We start from the raw sequence: 20,907 nt of genomic DNA, 5'->3' as shown, positions 1-20,907 counted from the left end.
AGAGAGAGAGAGAGAGAGAGAGAAAGAGAGAGAGAGAGAGAGGTATTAACGTCGGTAGAATGCAACACAAGGGCATATACGACCAACAGTGGGACTTGAACTCGAAAGCTGGGTGCATCATGAAAAGCATACCAGCTATCACCATGAACGTCCATCAACCATCCAAATGTAATTAATACCTATGAAGAGACCATGTTCCCTGCCCAAGTGTGAAGTTCCTCCTCGCAAGGCGCCCGAAAATATCAAAGTTCATTAACCATCCAAATGTAATTAATAGACCACGTTCCCCGCCCAAGTGTGAACTCGTGAAGTTCCTCCTGGCAACGCGACCGAAAATTTCAACGGCTTTGCTTTCTCCCTTAGCGATTGTTCTCTCTGTACGCGGGCGCGAGAGAGAGACTGATGAGCTTTGGAAGCCTCTCTGGCAGTAAAACAGAAGAAGAAGAAGAAGAAGAAGAAGAAGAAAGAGGCGAGCAACGGCCAGCACTAGCGGAAGAAGAAGACGACGCAAGTGGAGAAAGCAGGACAGAGCGGTGAGCCATGGCGTTCTTGAGAAGGGCCAGGGCCCTCCTGCCCTCTTTGATTAGGGTTCCCAACACTCAGAGCCTGCGTCCTGCGTTAGTTCAGCCTCATCATTTCTCTGCAGCAAGCAGATTCTTCGGTTCAGCCAGTCAGGACTCCGTTGTTCGAGCGACTCTCTTTCCAGGAGATGGGATCGGGCCCGAGATCGCTGCTTCTGTTAAGCAGGTTAGATTAGGGGTTCTCTTTCCGCACCTGTTTTGTGCTTGGTTTTCTTGCCTGGATGTATACCCTTTTTTAAATTTAGAAGTCTTGGATGTTCTTTTTGTGATGCCACCGATATGTTATTTTATTTTTTGCATTGCAATGCCATGGATGTATGTCATCATTCTTTGCGTTCAAAACTGTGGATTAATGTTATCGTTCTTTGCCTATAGATGTTATGCCATCGTTTTAGCAGTTCAAAGTTATGGATGTATGCCCGACGCCATGGGTGTTAGTCATTGTTGTTGCTTTCTGAAGTCATGGATGTTAATCATTGTTGTTGCTTTCTGAAGCTATGGATGTATACAGAAATCATCTTGTTTGCATCCTCAAGCTCTAGAGGGATGTCATCGGATTTGTATATTGAAGATATAATCCCATTCAGCTACGGATGGAGCAATTCAAAGCTATGGATGGATCTGATTATTTTATTTTTGAAGCTGTGTATAGCACTTTGTTAGCATATTTAAGTATAGCACTTTAAGTTATCCATAATTAGCGAACAGATCATAGCATCATATTGCATGCATTTTTTTTTCAAGCTTTTGTATTCTTTGCAAAGCTTCCAAGTAGATTTTTTGTTTGTTTGAGTTTGTTTATTTCTATCAAAATTTTCTTTATATGTAAGCTTGGATATATTTCAATTTTATGAAAACATCTATGTGTGTGTAGGATACATTGTCACTTGCAAGCTATGGCTGTAGAAAACTTGTACTTTTTGCTTCTGGTTCATTTTTCCTGGAGAGTTATTCAAAGTGGTAGAAGGATGCGTTTCATCCTTTGTATCTTGATGCTCATTGATGGATACCATCTTTTGACCTTTACATCGTTTTCCACTTTCTCTTCGTATTGCATTGTATGAGTTGGATGCATTCATGCTATTGTATATACTGCATCATGAATTTATCGTTATTTTTCCTTATGAAGTCTATTATTGTTTCCATTTTGATTCTCTAGTTGACTATTCAGCGTTCATTGTATAGCTGTTGATGGTTTTGCATTTTGGAAGTCAAGGATGGATATCGTCATTTTTCAATACAAAGCTACAAATTAACTATATCATCATTTTACACTTGGATGGCTATGGATTTACATCCTGAATTGCTGATGGACAAAAAATTCTATCCATTATCATGCTTTTGAAAAGTTATATATGAATTATTATGCATTTGAAAGCCATGGATGGATAAAAAGTCAAGATCTTGCTCCATGGTTTTGCAGATTTTTCAAGCTGCAGGGGTGCCTATAGAGTGGGAGGAGCATCATGTGGGAACTACTGTGGATGCTCGCACTGGCAGTTTTGTAACCTTTGACAGCATGGAGTCTGTTCGCCAGAATGGCATTGGACTTAAAGGCCCCATGACAACCCCAATTGGAAAAGGTCACAAATCTCTCAATCTCACTCTCCGCAAGGAACTAGGGCTCTACGCAAATGTAAGACCTTGTTTGAGCATTCCTGGCTACAAGACTCGATATGATAATGTCAATCTTGTAACAATTCGCGAAAACACGGAAGGGGAATACAGTGGCTTGGAACACCAGGTTAGTGAAGCATTGTTCTTTGGTTGCCACTATTTCGCATTTGTTCTGCCCTCTTGAGCCTTCTTGCTTAAGCACCACCAGGCATCAAAGCTCACACATAATGTAGTTGAAGATCGATCCATATGCCAGTGTGCCCTTTTTTTTCTTCTTCTCAGGACAAATCAGGCCCATCTGACTTGAATCTTATCAAAAAATTTAGGTTGTTAAGGGTGTGGTGGAGAGCCTGAAAATCATTACTCGGCAGGCAAGCCTTAGGGTTGCAGATTATGCCTTTCACTATGCCCAAACAAATGAAAGGCAACGAGTTTCAGCTATTCATAAAGCCAATATAATGAAAAAGACTGATGGATTGTTCTTGCAGGTGAGTAAAAGTTTTGTATTATTGCCTGTTTTTGTGTTGACTTCTTTTTATGGGTTACCATCAAAATTTTGAATGGCATCAAAGGAAGTTGGAGCGTTTGTTAATGAGCATATTATGTGCATTGTGCGTTTTGCAAACTCTCTCTCTCATTTTTTTGTATATTTGGCTTTTTCTAACGAGCTCTACTACCCTTTGTTTAACTTTCCAACTGTTTGGTATCCCCTCTTCCCCCTCTCTCCCAGTCACCCCAAGTGTGCGTGCAATCGAACTTTATGATTAAATTGCCTAGGATGCAAAATTTGAAAGTGTGGAAGCAGCTGGATCGGAAGCTTTTGGGAACAATCCTATCAAGGATTGTTCCCAAGACATTCTTTAGCAGAAATCAGCCGTTAATAAGCCAGATGTTGTGCTGCTGGATGCCGGTGGAACATGTGATCTATGGTTGTTACTTTTAGAACAAAGGAAAGGCGTTCCAAATTGGAACTGAAGCATGCCTTATATATTTTGATGCTCTTTATTTTAAAATTGACTCGCAAATTCATTTTACAGGTTTAGACTTTGGAATAAGTGTTTCATCTTAAGAATTTGAGAATGGCTCTGCATGGTTTGTGGTGGCTTGTTGTAATGGGTAGAAAGGGTAGTTTTTCTCCTTATTCCTGGATGGAGCAAGCTCTCCTACAAGGAATTCACCTGTACTGACAGTCTGACACTCCCACCATAGCCTCAAATGCTTACCCCTCAAATGCGAACTTATTGTTCCCATGCACTTCATGCATGACGGTTAGCACATGCTTTATTTATGAAGACATGTTACTATCCATCTAGAAGGAGATCCCACTGGGTAAGAAGGCAGAAAAGAAACTTGTGAGCTGCGCAAGAGGCTTGATTTCACATGTGACTCTTACTGCCTTAACAGCAGCTGTATGGGAGTTTTGGCTCTTTGAAATGATTTGAGTTTTTTTTATGGCTTTGAATTTGACCTTATTGCCTTTCACACAAGATGGTGCTCTTTTTAAATTTACCAGCAAGCTTTGTTCTTATTGGTGAGCAGAATAGTTAAGGTTTACTTGCATTCGTGCAGAATTGATAGTCTTGTTTGCAATTCGGAGGGGGACACTCTTACCTTTTGCAAGGAAGTCGAACCTCAAGTTGGCTGTTTGTGCCTAAAAGTAATGTGAGTCTACAAACCTTACGTGGTAAGGTATCTGTAGTGATGAGCAAACACTGATGACAATGGAAACTCACAAGCCCTGACTAGGAGGCCAATGTGGGGCCGGCGTTTAATGGTGGCTGGGCAATTGTACAAGTTGAGATGTTATGCGTGTCTATTTTCAACAAAACCATTGCATTTACTTTGTAACAAGGTCTGATACCAACGCAAGGTCTCCCTAGACCTAGCTATGCATGTTGTGTATGTTTTGACATTCTACAAGTTCTGCCATGTATATGAGAGAATTCCAAATCTGGCATTTTCCTTTCCCCCTCTTCCCACATTAGGGATATCTCCCCACTAGGCACCTGTGTCCGGGCTCCAGCCTGACCCTGCGCTAGTGTGCACCTGTTCACCATGACTTGGCCAAGTGTAATAGTGGGTGATGGTGATGGTTGTCGTTGGATGCTTTTGAGTAGAGGGGATCAGTACTACCTTGTGTAATAGCTTCACCATGAAAGCATGAGACTAATACACAATTAGCTTTACCATGAAAGCACGAGGCTTGGCCAAGTGTAATAGTGGGCAAGAGTGATTGTTGTCATCAGATGCGTAAACCCAATTAGCTTCATCATGGAAGCATGAAGTTGGGCCAATTGTAATAGCGGGCAGTCTGTCAGAATACGCAGCGGAGATGATGACCAAATCTGGGAACACGAGCAAACGCAATGCAGAAAAAAACAGCACAAGAGAGAGAGAGAGATAGAGGCGTGTAACTCTGCTCTTTATACACAAAGAAGATCCCGAATATGATACACAATGGTGTGGGGGCCATGGGGCCATTTTATATGGCCCCATATGAGCAGTCAGCCAGCATTATGGACACACGACCAGGTCCTCTCCAGTCGGCCAGCCCAGAAATGGTCCACGACCTGCAGCAACTTCAGTCGGCCAGCTCCAGTGAAGCAGCCCTCACACGTGTGGAGTCGGCCAGCAGTAAAGAGAAGCAGGACCCATAGGCTAACACCTGGACTACTCAGGACAGCCTCCCACATCTGGTAAAAATAGGGAAAAAATATGGAGAGTGGGGAAGAATGAGAAAACACCTAATATGGGTGGGCACACCCGCAACAGAGGCCCTGGTGTCTCAGTAAAGACAGGAGATGACTTCTAACACCCCCTCTCAACTCTTGGCTGTGAAACCAACCACAGGGAGCTGGGGTGCCACCTGAGCAAATCCTGAGATAGCGACTTCGTGAAGAGGTCCACCGTACTGTCCTCCGTCGAACAGAACTCTAGCAAGATGTCATCAGCAATGATCTGTTCACGAAGAGAGTGCCTATGGATGACTATGGGTTCCTCCAGTGGAAGCCCAATCCTGCAATGCAACCTCTGCAACCTCACCACCTCACCACCTCACAAGCAGCTCGGTACTCTGCCTCTGTCAACGACAAGGCAAAGGTTGACTGCCTCTTACTGCACCATAAAACTGCTTTTGGGCCTGAAGTAGATCTCCTCGTGTTTGGATCTCCTCCCCAATCTAAGTCACTCCAACCGTGGAGTCAGACTCCATCCATAGTCATAGGGGACGGAAGGGACGGACTGTTGGAACGGAGGGACGCCGGGTCGAGACGGTTCAGCAACGGGGACGGTCGGACGTCCCCCTGGAGGTGTCCCTCACAAGGGACGGTGAAGGGGACGGCTGGGAGCCGTTGCGCGCAATCAGACGACTAGTTTTTTTTGGCCGTTTCTAGCCGTTTGGCGAGGCCTTGAGCCTTTGAGGCTTGGGCCTTGGGCCTTGGCCCTTGCCTCTCTCTTGCCTTGAGGCTTGGCCTTTAGGCTTGAGCCTTGGGGCCTTGGGCCTTGGCCCTTGCCTCTCTCTCTCTCTCTCGTCTTGCCCTTTCCTCTCTCTCTTGCCTATCTAATATCTATATAAGAACAAGGCTACAAGGCTACAAGCACACACACACACCCCTTCAAGTTTTCAAAGTTCAAGCAACTCTCTCTCTCAACTTTCAAGCCTCAAGCCTCAAGCTACACTCCATGAGTGTATCTACTCTCTCTAGTCTCTCTCCCTCAAGCTTCTTCTAACTTAGTAACTTCCAACTTCCAAGCCTCTCACACAAGGCTCTACTCTCTACTATCTAGACTCTCTCTCTCTCTCTCAAGCCATCTTCGACCATAGCATCCTCCTCAACCGTCAATGCCTTCACTCTTTGATTGGCGTATTTTGTTAATATGACTCAAAAGCTTACCATTTTAGTGTAAATTTGTGCTCATTTTGATGTACTTCCAAAGTAGAATAAGTGTGGAGTAAAAAAACTTAAAAAAAAAGTATTTTTTGAGTGCCGTTCCCTCCCCCGTCCTCGTTCCCTACTTATGGTCGTCCCTCGTCCCGTCCCTGTCCCCCGTCCCTTGTGACTATGACTCCATCCATCAATCCCCCGCCTGTGTAAAAGAGTCCACGATCCTTCGCATGCCGCAAAAACCACAAGATACGCAATCCTGCCTCCCAAAGAGTCATCTACAACCATGAGCTCAACTGCCTCATCAGGAAGCTCACGTCCAATCTGGTGTCCATCAACCAAATCAATGAACCATTCTGCTTTCGAGTCACAGAGGCATCACACTGCTCACAAGGATCAACACCTGCTACGGTGCAAAGCCAAGTCCTGGAAACTTGTTGAAGACCACGCACGGCCTTTTGAAACCTGTCAATCACCCCCTTTGAATCTAGAACCACAAAGAATGGAGAATTCATCTCCTTCTGCAAGTAATCAACTGCCACCTGCCTTGCTTTTCGAGAGGTTTCCGTGGAAAGAACATCCTCATCTACAGGAATTTCTTTGTCCCGAATACTACGAGACATCAGAGCATAAGTTACGTGTTCAGTTTCCTCTGATTGACGAACACAAGAATCACCAACATCAGTACTGGAAAGTTCGTGCCAACTGCTGCCATCAACTAGCAAGCTATCCACCATCTGGTCTCGGAAAGCTTGCACTTGTAGCGTATCCACACTTAAGTGGCCATTACCAGACTGCCACTCATCACAAAAACCTGAGAACCTGGGAGAGAGGTTGAAAGCTTGTAAACGCCATTCCCCACTCCGCCTTCCTATACTACGTGGCCTGTTGCCTTGTCCTGGAGAGCAACAAAGTGCTCATCAAACTCCACCCGTATTGATGCACTAACAACAGATGAAAACCAAGTGACGGAACATACAACACCTGGGGGGAATGCTTCCCCCCTCTGCTATCAGGAACTATCTCCAACTTGTCCTCACTGTGAACTGGGATAGTGGATGTATCCCCAGTAAGAATGTGACCAGAATACGTGCAGAGATCTTGTAAATCTGAACGGGAAGGAGTCATGTGCCTAGAAGCACCACTGGCTAGAATCCACTCCCGAGTATCCGGCGAGTCCTCCAACCTCCTCCTTGCCTGAAGAAAATGAAACATCGGTGTCCATCATCTCCAAGTGCACAAAAGCCGGAGTCTTCATGATTGCTGCTGAGGAATCTTCGCCCTTCTCGGTCTTCCACTTGGGACACTACCTCCAATAGTGGCCTTTCTCGCCACAATCATTATAGGTCCTCTTTGCCTTTAGTTTCTTGCGGTCAGCGTGGGACTTCTTCTCAAAAGACTTCTTCGATGAAGCCTTCCCTTTGCCCGAGTTACGGTCTTTCGATCGTTGGCCAGTTAAGGCCTCTGAACCTCCGCCCTGTGGAGGGTTCGTGAATTGTTCTTCCTGGTCCAAGACCATGGGCACAAGCTCCTCCCACGTGATGGTGCTGAGCCTGCCACTGGTAATCAAAGACGAGTAAAATGCTGAGTATTGAGAGGGCAAGTGCGACAGCAACGTTATGGCCATGTCCTCTGACGATATCTTCTTCCCAGCTTGAAGGACTTCCTGCTGAAGAGCCTGCAGCTTGTTAATATGCTCCTGCATCGTCGGCGACTTTGCAGGGCTCATAACCCGCATCTGTACTTCCAAGAAAATCCTCTTCATGGGCGATACCCTGTTGTAAAGAGAAGCCAAATGCTGCCATATACCTCTGGCCAGCGTCATATGCTTTACATGATTGATTACCTACGGTGTGCAGTTGAGGAAGATAAATAAACGGACCCTGGTGTTGACACGATCCCACAAATGTGCCTGTGCCTCCCGGTCCTTTTGGATTGACGGTAACTCCCCTTCCTCTACTTCCGACTGTGGAACTCCAACAACGATGAAATCAGCAAGGTCGTAAGACTCCATAATAGATTCCATCATAACCTTCCATATGCCGTAGTTGTTGCCGTCCAACTGATGGTCCACTGGGAACGTGGGGAGTGTAGGGATCTTCACATGCCTCTCGGCCATCTCTAACAGATCTGCCATTGCGGGGATGTACTCTGAAAAAGGGTGGGTGGGTGGGAACAAAGAAGAACTTACACCTACAAGTGGCTGAGAAAATCAATCCACTGTCCTCTTGCTTCTCCTCTTCCCAAACTGTCAATTCCCCACGGATCTCCTCGTGATCGTACTTGGTATGAGACTCGAATCCTGCAAACAAACGAATAAACAAACAACAAGGGGGTGCAAGCCTGACTCACCTCGCAACCATGATAGCCGTGGGCAAGTCCAAAGTCTTGGCTGTCCCCACCGAGCCACGAGTTGAGCTAACTAGGTTGACGTACCGACCAATCTCATTCTCGCGACGTTCCATACCGCCACGAAGCTACCCTAGCGGGCCTCGAGATTGCTGCCGGCCTCGGCTGCATAAAGCAGGTGCACGTCTGCACTAGATCCAGGCTCCAAGACCATAGAGCTCTCACAAACTCGCGAGACTCTCTATATCCCAATAACTAACCTTGGCCACCCTTTTACAGGCTCTTGGCCGGTCATCGGGCGTCCACACTTGGGCGCCCGCTCGTCCATACTTGGGTGCCCGCTCGTTAGTATATCCCTAACTCAGCTCGTCAATCAGCCTGCCTAGCTCCAAGCTTCCCCAAACCTCGAAGCTAGTCTTGTGTGTGTGTAGCACACGGTAGATACACACTGTGCACATGACATACTCCCCTTCCTCTAAGAGCTCACTCCTGAGCTCACTAAAAAGCGAGGGTAATCTCTTTGAAGAGTAGTCAATGTCTGAGGTCTCCCATGTAGCGTCCTCCCCTTCCACTTGATCTTGTATTCCGTGATAAGCGTATTACGCAATCTTCTTTCACGAAATCCAAGAATCTTTTCAAGTTCGTGCGGAACAAATGTCCTCGACATCTGTAATTTCTTGAGGAGTAACTAACTGATCTGCTCCACCCAGTACTTCCTTAAGTCTACTGACATGAAATACAGGATGAACTTTCACATGAGAAGGCAAATCCAATTCATATGCAACTGAACCAATCCGTCGTGTAACACGAAATGGTCCACAGTATCTAGGGGATAATTTCGGAGATCGACCTGTCCGTAAAGTCTCGGAATCTTTCAGAACTTGCAAATACACCATCGTTCCTTCAGAGAACTCTCTGGGTGAACGATGTCTATTAGAATCAAACCTGTCTCGGTCTTGAGCACTTCTAATAGATTCCTTCGCAACTTGTAACATTTCTTGCATATCTTGCAAAAAATTACGTGCTGCATCATGCTGAAGTGCTGAGAATCCTACTGTAACAGGTGATCTAGGTTGAAAACCATACATAAGCATGAAAGGACTAAAACCTGTACTCGTATGCTTAGTATTGTTATATGCAAATTCTAACATAGGAAGATAATCCTCCCATGAACTTTGTCTTTTGGATATACATGCTCGAAGCATATCCTCCAAAATCTGATTCACTCTTTCAGTCTGGCCATCAGATTGAGGATGATCCGAGGAACTCAAATTCAAAGTTGTTTCCAACTTCTCAAAAACAAGTTTCTAAAAATCATGTGACTATGTCCTGTGGTAACCCGTACAGTCTAAACAATTGCTTGATAAAGTGCCGTGCTAATTGCGTAGCTGTAATAGTCTTTCGGGTCTGAAAAAATCTAGCCATTTTTGTCAAGCGATCTACCACAACCCAAATAGAACTGTGGCCTTGATGTGTTCTTGGCAATCCGGTAATAAAATCCATGGAAATACTTTCCTATTTATTACTTGGGATTTGCAAAGGATGCAATAATCCAGCTTGTCTAAAGCGTGCAGCTTTATTTGCCTGACAAATCTGACACTTGAGAACATAATCTTCTACATACCCTTTCATCTTTGGCCAATAAAAAGTGTGTTTCACTAACGATACTGTCCTATGTACCCCAGGGTGTCCAGCAGAAGGGGTGTCGTGACACTCCTTAAGAATCTTGGACCTAATGTCCGGGATCTGTGGTACACAAATTTTGTCATTACGAAATAGTAAACCATTCCGAATCATCCACTGGCCTCCTGCAGTCTGAATGGTAGACTGCTCAATCATTGAGTCTTGGTCAATCAATGAGCTCTCGTCCTGGATCTTCTGCCAAAATGGACCAAAATAACTATCAGTCCTGCAAAGCCCTCTCAATGACTGAAATAAGTCAGTAGAAATCTTAGTGAACGACAAAGAATTCACCTCTCTAATCCGACTAAGCGCATCTGCAATACTATTCATGGACCCTTTTCGATAACAGATCTCAAAATCAAAATCTTGCATTAACTCTGCCCAACGAGCTTTCCTTCCTCTCAAATCATCCGCATCACACACATACTTAATTGATTGATGATCAGTCAATACCACAAACTTGGAGCCATATAAATAATGTCTCCAAACCTTGAGAGCATGAATCACAGCATAAAGCTCCTTCTCAAGGGCTGGCCAACGAGATTGAGTGTCGTCTAGCTTTTTACTTTCAAAAGCAATCGGTCTACCATCTTGAAATAGAGCAGTCTCGATAGCATAGTCACTGGCATGAGTTTCAAGAACATATCCAAATAGAGCCGACTAGGAACAGGTAATGCTAAGATAGGTGCTTCCTTGACTTTATCTTTCAAAAGTCTGAAGGCTATATCCAAATCGTTATTCCAAGTGATAGGCTGATTTGACTTGCGTCCACGACCTTTCAATAAGTCGGTTATTGGTAGTGTGAGCTGAGAGTACTCCCGCACAGATTTCCGAAGAAAAACAACAAAACCGAGAAAAGAACGAAGTTGTTTCACTGTTCGTGGTATAGGCCAGTCCTCCAGAACCTTCTGAACTCGGTCATAGTCAATGCTCAATCCATCTTGAGTGATCTTGTGTCCCAAGTAAATGATTTCTGTCATAAAGAACTCACATTTACTTAATTTAGGATATAGTCAATTTTGTCTTAAAATAGATAAGACAATCATGAGGTGTCTGACATGGTCCTCAAGAGTACGACTATATATCAAAATATCATCCAGGAACACCACCATAAATTTTCCCAAATGTTCACAAAAAAGATCGTTCATCATTTGTTGGAAAGTGACTGGAGCATTGGTTAATCCAAAAGGTAATACGAGAAACTCGTAATGGCCATACCTAGTCCGAAAGGCGGTTCTTTCGACATGCCTTTCATGAATACGTATCTGGTGATAGCCAGTACGTAAATCTATCTTTGTGAAATATTTCGCTCTTGCTAACCGGTCAATCAGGTCATCTGATCTAGGGAGAGGATAACGGTTCTTAATGGTGAGCTTGTTTAATCTCTTGTAATCTATACACATTCTCCACTAAGCAACACAGGTGCACCCCAAGGTGATTTACTTGGACGGATGTGGCCCATTCTTAAATAATCTTTGAGTTGTTTAGCCAACTCATCTTCCTCAGCTTGGCTCATCCTGTAAGGTGGAATACTGACAGGATGAGCACCAGGGATCAAGTCAATACGATGATCTAATGCCCGTTCAGGTGGTAAACCCGATGGCAGTTCTTTAGGAAATACATCTTGAAACGAATCAAGTATCTTTTGTAATTCTTTGCTTTCAAACACACTTACTTCATTTACATCCAAGGAAGGGATGAGAAAGGAAGAAAGTGGAATCAATACACAATGGAAAGCGGTATACAAAGAAGAATCCATTATATTTTCAAAATCAATTGTATTTACAAGAGGTCCCTGAGAGGGATGAATACAATCACCTAAAATACTATACTTGGTGTCCTTATGTTGAAAAGAAAAACTGTGACTAGACCAATCTATCTGGACTTGAAGAGTCTTAAACCACTCAATCCCTAATAACAAGTCTACATTCTCTAGGTGCATTACAAAGCATTCGAGAGTATCTGTATAGTTCTGAATCTGGATTGGAAGCATCTCCACCTTTCGATCCCAGACTTGCCTTCCCACAGGTAGGCGTACCTCATAGGTATGATTGTTGGGTGTCGTATCAAGACTCAATTTCTGCATAAGTTTGTAATGAACAAAGTTGTGTGAGCTACCAGGGTCTAGAAGAATGTGAATCTTATGGCCATTCACTTCTCCATAAACTCGGAGAAGATCATGCAAGCCAAATACTTTAGAATTGAACAGACAATTAGAACAAGTATTAGGGCGAGAAAGTACAGTAATTGACGTACCTGTCAAAGACAACTGGTTAGCTGCCTTTGGCTTGGGTCTTGCGTTTGTCTTGGTACCCTTTTGCTTTGGGCACTCGTTACGCATATGTCCTTTTTCTTCACAGATAAAACAACGTCCTTCCTTCTTGAGCTTTAAAGCCCTAAGGAGTCGTTTCTTCTTCACTGGTGTCGAACTTGAATTCTTCGAAGGTTGGTCCGAAGACTTTCCTTTAGTCGTGTTAGCCATAGGTGCGGAGAACTTTCTTTTATGCTTGTTTCCCTGCTCGGTAACTGGTTTCGACTTGGAAGAGACCATTGTATCATCATAGATACGAGCTGAATGAATGGCCTGGTCCAATGTTTTACATTTGTTATTTTAACCTGTAATCGGTACAAGTCTGGTAAACATGCTACGAAAAACCCCAAAAGAGTAGTGGGATCCATCTTTGTAGCTTTCATCTGTAAGTCTAAACTTCTGGAGGTAGACCTCATAAGTGAGGTGCTGCAAGGTCATGGTCAAAGTTGAAAACCGGGCAACAACATCATAATCATCCTCTTTCGTGAGGAATTGTTTCTTGAAGACGTCTTCGAATTGTGCCCAAGTCGTTGGCTTAGGGTTGAGTTCCTTCCACCAAAGCAAAGCTTTGCCGGACAGGAAACCTACTGCTAACTGGATCTTCTTTCCATCATCATATGGATGAAACTGAAAGTGAACTTGCCACTTATGTAGCCACGTGTCCACGATCTCCTTGGTGCGCTGCTTTTGCTCGCCCCCCGAACGGTTCCGGAGTAATGTTGGAGAGAAGCCAAGGTATCCATACCCGATAGAGTAGAGAGGGTAGTGGTCAATAGAGCGATGGAATTCTGCAAAGCTTGCATCTTGGCTGCGATTTGTGCCTGACGTTCCGTTGAAGAAGCTTTGAGAGCTACTTTGAACTCTTGGAAATCTGATTTTGACACAAAATTGTCAAAAAGATCGGCATCGGTACCTTCCGTAGCCGGCAAGTCTTCGCGTTCCACAAGGGGCTCCAACTCCGATTCTTGGGTCGACATCGTGAAGAGGGTAAGTGGAGAGAAAATTTGATCTAGAGCTTGAAAACTTGAGAGATATGTGGCAAGAAGCCCACTTAAGGGGGTTTATAAAGATAGCCCCAAAAGCTAAAAATCCCCCAAAGCTAGCTTTTGCTTTTGCTTTGTGTTTCTATATATATATATATATATATGGGGATATATATATTCTAGTTTCTTAAAAAATAGACACAAACAGTCCCGTACAGTCCACCAATCAGCAACACAACAGTCCCCCTCTTCCTCACACAAATCCCAAGAACTATCAAGAGCCTAGGGCTCTGATTCCATGTCAGAATACGCAGCGGAGATGATGACCAAATCTGGGAACACACGAGCAAACGCAATGCAGAAAAAAACAGCACGAGAGAGAGAGAGAGAGAGAGAGAGAGAGAGAGAGAGAGAGGCGTGTAACTCTGCTCTATATACACAAAGAAGATCCCGAATATGATACACAATGGTGTGGGGGCCATGGGGCCATTTTATATGGCCCCATATGAGCAGCCAGCCAGCATTATGGACAGCTGACAGCCTCACGACCAGGTCCTCTCCAGTTTGCCAGCCCAGAAATGGTCCACGACCTGCAGCAACTTCAGTCGGCCAGCTCCAGTGAATCAGCCCTCACACGTGTGGAGTCGGCCAGCAGTAAAAAGAAGCAGGACCCATAGGCTAACACCTGGACTACTCAGGACAGCCTCCCACATCTGGTAAAAATAGGGAAAAAATATGGAGAGTGGGGAAGAATGAGAAAACACCTAATACGGGCGGGCACACCCACAACAGAGGCCTTGTCTCAGTAAAGACAGGAGATGACTTCTAACACAGTCATGATGGTACTGTTCTCAGATGCTTATCAGGACTACCTTGTGTAATAGTTGGCTGACCTTTCAAATTCTGATGGTGAGCAGATATAGGGAATCAATTGATTATTGAAGGATATGCTTAGGCTTATGTCTCCCCTAAAACAATATGAGTTAGAAAGCTTTTCTTAAATTGAGATCTTGCAACATATTAATGATAATACTGCAATCTTAGTTCATCTGGAAATTCGTTTGTTTGGCACAAGCTTGCAAATGATGCTAGCACCTACTTTTTAGTACACAAGCAGAAATGGTGTCAAGAGGAAATGAATGTGGCAGTGCCATGGCACTCAAACCTTATCAGATGCTTGCCTTGCAATGGGGTTGCTTTTTATGCAGTGTTGTCGAGAAGTCGCAGCAAAGTATCCTGACGTAGTATATGAGGAAGTCATCATTGACAACTGCTGCATGATGGTAAGAAAATGTTAGTATATTTACGATTTGATTATGTCTTTCTTCTCCATCCTGTCTTCACGGACATCACTAGGTACAGGATGCAGGCAGAATGTTATAACTTGAGTTATTCCTAATGTAATGCTATGTCGGTTTGCAGCTGGTTAAAAATCCTTCTTTGTTTGATGTTCTGGTGATGCCAAATCTATATGGAGACATCATCAGTGACCTTTGTGCTGGTCTGGTCGGTGGCCTTGGCTTGACACCAAGGTAAGTGCAACATCAGGAAGTGCGTACGCTGCATAACCAACCACTTCATGGGGGGTTGTGCAGTCCTTGTGGTGTTGAAATGATGATCTTGTTTTTTCAGCTGCAACATTGGGGACAAAGGGCTTTGCTTAGCAGAAGCTGTGCATGGGACTGCTCCAGACATTGCAGGCAAGGTGGGTAACAAACCTGACATGATAATCTACTTGCTGCAATATGTTTGATCAATCAAATCATTCTGCAAATTGTTTGCGCTTTTGTAGAATATGGCAAATCCAACAGCACTGCTGCTTAGCTCTGTGATGATGCTGCGTCACCTTGGCATGACTGAGAAAGCTGACAAGATCCATCGGGCCATCATGAAGACTATTGAAGAGGGGAAGTATCTGACGGGTGATTTGGGAGGAAAGTCTACGACTTCGGATTACACAAAAGCAGTCTGTGATAACTTGTAATATTCATTTGACATCTTTCTGCCCTTGTGCATGGATCGACTCTTTGAGTTTTACAAGCAATTGAGATGATCTAACGAAAAAAGAGTGGGTGGTAATGCTCGTTACTCTGAATAAATGGGGTGGCCTTTGCTTATGATCTGTTTGATGATCTTTTCTGCTGCAGCCTTCTGAAGAACCCAATAAGACTATGTCATGACTAATGGAATCTTTTTTTGGAGGGGGTCATAGCTTTCTTTTTTTCTCTGGGTAACTACACTTATGTGCATAAATTACTCATTGGTGGTTGATGTGGTTCAGAGTAACACGTTTTGATGTCCTAGCTATCGGCACATGTTCAAGAGTCGAGAGTGCATGTGCTTTTTCTAAAAGCTCGTGCTATCATAATGACCATTATTACGTTATCTTTATCTGGCAAAAGGGAGCGGCTTATTTTAGTTGAGTGCTCTCTCCAAAATCATGAGATTATTATGATGGACATAGTACTTGTGGCTTCTAGTCTCTCGAAAAAATGATGTAATCTAATTAGAGAGTTTAATGTGAAGGGTTTCCCATTTTATGGAGTTAACATAATATATTCATACGAAAGGAAAGTTTTGATTATAGAAAAGGGAAAACCAATTAGCTATGTTCAAATAAAAGACATTATAATTTTGAAGTAAAATAATCCAAGAACACGCACGAGAGCTTCTAGCGTAATAAGATAGGCCAAATGTAGCCTTCGGAATGCTAGATGCAAAAAAGGAAGAATCAATAAGTTTGAACTTTTTTTGTTGTTGGGTTGATCCTTAAATGTAGGTTTACCTATTGAGCTTTTAGAATTGTAAGGTATGCTAACATAGGTGCTAGATGCTTAGAATGCACTGGACTAAAGCACCATAACTTACAAGCCCAACAGGAAGGACTTTGATCTTTGAGATGAAGGTTTGGTTCAAGAACAGAAATACAAGCGACGAGTCTTGTAAAAAAATTAGACATTGTGGTTGTAAGTGATTTTTAAGTTTTATATTCAACGAATAATATGGGTCGTAGAAACATGTTTGTGGTTGTTTGTCCTTATGTTTGAAAGTGCTTTAATGCTACATGCTTGTCATGACATAGTGGAAGCGTTCATGCCTTTAATTGCAGCCCTTAAGCACCTTTAGGAACCTCAATGTATAATGCATGAGAAAAGAGAGAGGAAGAGAGAGAGAGAGAGTGGTTTTAAGTATATGTAATATGTACATGAAAAGGTTACATGTATGCTTGGCCAATGACCTTCCAAAGTATGACTTCTACTTCTAGTGATGTCTACCTATGACCAATCTCCAAGAGGGAGAGAGATATGTACAAATGTGGGCTTGGCTATTTTTAGGGAGAGGAGGAAAATTTGTAATCTAGTCAGTTTTTCTTTGCAGCCTACAAAACTTTGACCAAAAAGTCATCTTTTGTGTCTAAAGGTATCCCATATGTGGGTGTATGTCTTCGGCACTTTGGGAGACTACTAGATTGCAAAATCGACTCTAAATTTGCTCCTAAATCTCCCCTAAAATGTTGCCGAATTCGGGACTAATGATGAGGTTATCCATGTCCACGCCTTTGCATGTGACATCCCCTCGTGCCAAACTTGACGATGGGTGGTCATCCTTCCTCCTTGGACTATTGATTTGACTTTGATTGCTTGAACACCTTGCCACTTCTCACATTCCACTTCAAATGTGGTTGAAGAATGGTGTATGTGTTCCACTTTGTTCCCTAGGCTTGCATAACATAGCTTTGGTCTCCTACCAAGAATGATCATGCTTGTTGCTATGCCTCGGGAACTAATTTGAGAGTGAACTGGTGTCCTCTTTTCAGCACACACTTCGAATGTTTTTCTCTGGCTTTGCCTATTGTATTTTGCTAAGATTTTGTGCACTTTCCCATGACAGCTTATAGGGCTAAGCCCGAATGCTTTGATACCAATGTTGTATGACAGAAGCCTTCATGCCTTTAATTGCAGCCCCTAAGCACCCTGTAGGAACCTTAATGCAAAACCATGAAAGAAGAGAGAGAGTGAGAGAGAGAGAGAGAGAGAGAGAGATTGCTTTTCAGTATATATAATATGTCCATGAAAAGGTTACATGTATGCTTGGCCAATGGCCTTCCAAAATATGACTTCTATTTCTACTGATAGCTACCTATGACCAATCTTCAAGAGGGGGAGATATATTATCTACAAATGAGAGCTTGACTATTTATAGGGAGAAGAGGAAAATTCGTAATCTTGTTGGTTTTTTCTTTTCAGCCCACAAAACTTCGTCCAACAAGTCATCTTTTGTGTTCAAATTGTGCATAAAAGGTGTCCCATATATGGGTGTATGTCTTGGGCACTTCAGGAGCCTACTGGGTTGCAAAATCGGCTCTAAATTTGCCCCTACATCTTTCCTAAAATGTTACTGAATTTGGCACTAATAATGAGGTTATCCATGTCCACGGATGTGCACGTGACACTCGTTGTCTGGGGATGATTTTGTCCTTATGTTTGAAAGTGGTTTAATGTTGCATACTTGTAGTGTAGATTATTAATAACAACCTAGCACGATCGTAAGGCTACAAAGATTGAAACGCATCGAAAGCAACTAGATACAATAACTTGCATGTTCGAGCCAAGCACAAGTACAACGCTCCTTGATATGTAGTGTTGAAAAAAGAACCCGTTGACTATAGTTTCAACACTGAAAGTGTTTCTCTAAATGGGGCAAGGGCACGTGTCCCTATGTTGATAAATTTAAGAGGAGACTTATACCACCTCTCCTCCATACACTACGTATGATCTTTTTTTTCCTCACATTAGAAAAAGAGCATGTATCTTTCATATGCTGATAACACTTGCTAGTTTTCTAGTTTTCCTTACATATATCTTTTCGTGTAAGTGTCTATCATCAACAATATTGAACATCGAACAAACGAAGCGTCGACCATTTCTTGTGTGGACATTGCTTCACGAGCATTGATAAATTTTTTGACAGGTATAGCTTTGAGACGATATTTAATTAAATTTATCAATTTTGTGAATCAACTAAAGGCAATGTAGCATGCATGATGAAGCGCAAACTACTTTGGTAGTGTTAGTACTCTTGTGAAACTAAGGCGTTCACTTGCCTTGTAGAACTCAATGGTGTCTTGTCATATTCCAAGATTCACATGATGAAAGGAATACATGCCTAGATTGCCTATATAATGTATGGCAACAAGGACTTAGCAAATGCAAACTTTTCTTACAATGCACTATCCATGCCAAAGATAGGTGCCACATATCCCCCTTCTTATGACTGTGTCTCACCCGCATCATGTAAGCCATGTTAACCTATGAAGTGGTTAACATATCCCCCTTCTTAATGGTGACCGTATCCTTGCATCACCCAAGTCCGTAGTGAAGTTGTTGCTAGGGTGGAAAGGTGTGGATGGTTCAGGACACGCCATGCAATTGGCATACGAGGAAAAATGGTATGGTTTGGGACCACTCTGCAACTGGATCCAAGGCATATTGGTAGGTAGCTTGTCGAGGTGGCATACATAGAAGGTGTGAAGTAGAAGTTCTTCATGCGATGCCTCCTATTGTGAAAATAGCTTGGGTACTTTAGCTTCAATGATGGTGGGTAGTGTAGCCATTTATATGGTAGTGATGTGTGGACGTAGGCTAATAACGGACCGGACACTTTTTTTCCCTAAGCACATGTACGCACTCTTATGAGTGCATGTAAGTGACCTTATCATGTCACTTCACTTATACTTTGCTCATTCTCATAAATCTACTACTTTGAGTGCATGTAAGTGACCTTATCATGTCACTTCACTTATACTTTGCTCATTCTCATAAATCTACTACTTTGAGTGTTGTGCTTCCATCTCTCTCTCTTTGCTTGCTGCATCTGTGTGTGTGTTGCTACATTGATCTCCACTCCAACAATTGTAATCAGAGTAGGTTCTGCCACATCCCAAGCATGCTTCGTAGTTTTACATGAGCAAATATAAGGAATAATGCTCCGTCTCACTGAAAGTGCCACTAATGTGCTTGTACATACCTGCCATCCCACATGGCTTGTTCCACTACTATGGGAGGTGTGGAGATGGATGCCACCTGTCAAGCTTATCCTCAACAGAAAGCGTAGCAAATACATCACTGCCCTACCATTCTGCTTGCAAATATCTAATCTCTTACACAGATTGCAAATATTCCAACTACCTGCAGGTACTGTCAATGCCCACTAAATGCAACCAAAATGGCTGCCAATAGATCACTAATGATGATAGAAACCTGCAAAGTGTTTGAAAAATTACATAGTGTAGAAATGATACTTAGCAGGAATGTAGACATTACAAAGTGTAGAGTGTGGAAATGATACTGAGCAGGAATGATGAAATCGATGATAATGTTGAAAATGTTGTTGAATTTGTTGAAGATGAGATCAAAGATGCAATGTTGAAGATGACGAGATGGCCCTGTTTTCACACCAAGTACTCTTGTTGCTATGTAGAAAACCTAAAATCGAACAAAACTAGTTCGAAGTGACACTCCCCCAAGATGCCTAGGGAAACCTTACAACATGTAAACGAGCCCTAAAACGTGCCCGAAACACTCTGAAATGTATAAAAACTCTATTAACACAGTTAACTACACACTATAGGGTATACCTTCTCCACCTAAGAGGATGTCTCAATCTGAGACAATCAAAAGAGCAACTCTAGGAGAAGATAATAAGAGGGTGCTTGCTGTGCTTTACCAGGTGTGTAATGAGGCATGAATGGCCTACTTGCGCAAGCAGTTAGAGTCTGAAGGGAACTCGTGGAGTACCTACACAAACACTATGGTTGGGGGAAAGGGAGCGTCGATCCTCTCAAGGAAGTATACCCTCCAAGGATGAGTCAACCTCACTATCTAGCCATTCCTTGAGTTTCAAGCTCCTGCTACATCCCATCTCTCTCTGAGCTCTGTCTCACGTCTCTTAGAAAAAATTCTCCTAAAAATGTTGTCGGGTGAGCAAATCATGTAATTATGAAAGGTAAACGAGAATCAAGATGGTGAGTGAAGCAAAAGGGCAGGGGGGTTGTGGCCAGAGAGAGAAGGAGAGGGGGGGGTTGGGTGAGAGGGAGTGGTTGATGAGGGGGGGCGTGGGCGGTCAGTGGGGAGTGAAGCAAGGGGGGCCAGGGAGGTGACGAACGAGAGGGGGGGTGCGTCCGGAGAGAGAAGGCGGGGGGGCGAGTGAATGGGGAGTGGTCGGTGAGGGGGGACGTGGGGGGTCGGGTGAGTGGGGAGTGTTCGGTGAGGGGGGTGTGGTCCGTGAGAGGGGGGTGGGGTATGTTCGGTGAGGTGAGAGAGGGAGAGAAGGGGGTCGGTGAGGGGGGTGGGGCCGGTGCACATGAGAGAAGGGGAATGTTGTGTGAGCCGCTTTGCGAAGTAAAGAGGGACCCACCCGGCCTTTCAGGCTGAGCTGGGCGACCTCTTGTGCATGACTATTGGTAGGGCCCGAGGGCACGAAGATGTAAATTTTTTCTT

General features: G+C 43.6%; 1 protein-coding gene across 2 annotated transcripts; it reads left to right on the top strand.

Moving 5' to 3' along the window:
• The first annotated feature begins 297 nt into the window (after nucleotides 1-297).
• Nucleotides 298-15,972, top strand: LOC147632171 (isocitrate dehydrogenase [NAD] catalytic subunit 5, mitochondrial-like). Of its 2 annotated transcripts, XM_086808805.1 has the most exons (7): nucleotides 298-747; nucleotides 2,005-2,325; nucleotides 2,525-2,686; nucleotides 14,617-14,691; nucleotides 14,831-14,940; nucleotides 15,041-15,113; nucleotides 15,201-15,972. In XM_086808805.1, exons 1-7 carry the CDS (start codon nucleotides 541-543, stop codon nucleotides 15,390-15,392), a joined length of 1,140 nt encoding a protein of 379 aa, XP_086664931.1. In that variant the 5' UTR covers nucleotides 298-540; the 3' UTR covers nucleotides 15,393-15,972. The 2 variants fall into 2 exon arrangements, with proteins under 2 accessions (XP_086664931.1, XP_086664932.1); XM_086808806.1 differs by lacking the exon at nucleotides 2,525-2,686 and having other exon boundaries at nucleotides 360-747.
• The last annotated feature ends 4,935 nt before the right edge of the window (nucleotides 15,973-20,907 follow it).

This window comes from Cibotium barometz, chromosome 14 (genome assembly GCF_041138505.1).
Source record: "Cibotium barometz isolate CiBa-2024 chromosome 14, ASM4113850v1, whole genome shotgun sequence".
Taxonomy (NCBI): Eukaryota; Viridiplantae; Streptophyta; class Polypodiopsida; order Cyatheales; family Cibotiaceae; genus Cibotium; species Cibotium barometz.
The sequence above is the reverse complement of the archived record's forward strand: the minus strand, read 5'-3'. Positions and strand labels throughout refer to the sequence as shown.

Bases quoted from the DNA above. Each gene is read 5' to 3' on its own strand.
- LOC147632171 (XM_086808805.1), top strand. From the start codon at position 541: ATGGCGTTCTTGAGAAGGGCCAGGGCCCTCCTGCCCTCTTTGATTAGG. The intron at 748-2,004 runs GTTAGATTAGGG...ATGGTTTTGCAG, and splicing joins TCGCTGCTTCTGTTAAGCAG to ATTTTTCAAGCTGCAGGGGT. The intron at 2,326-2,524 runs GTTAGTGAAGCA...CAAAAAATTTAG, and splicing joins ACAGTGGCTTGGAACACCAG to GTTGTTAAGGGTGTGGTGGA.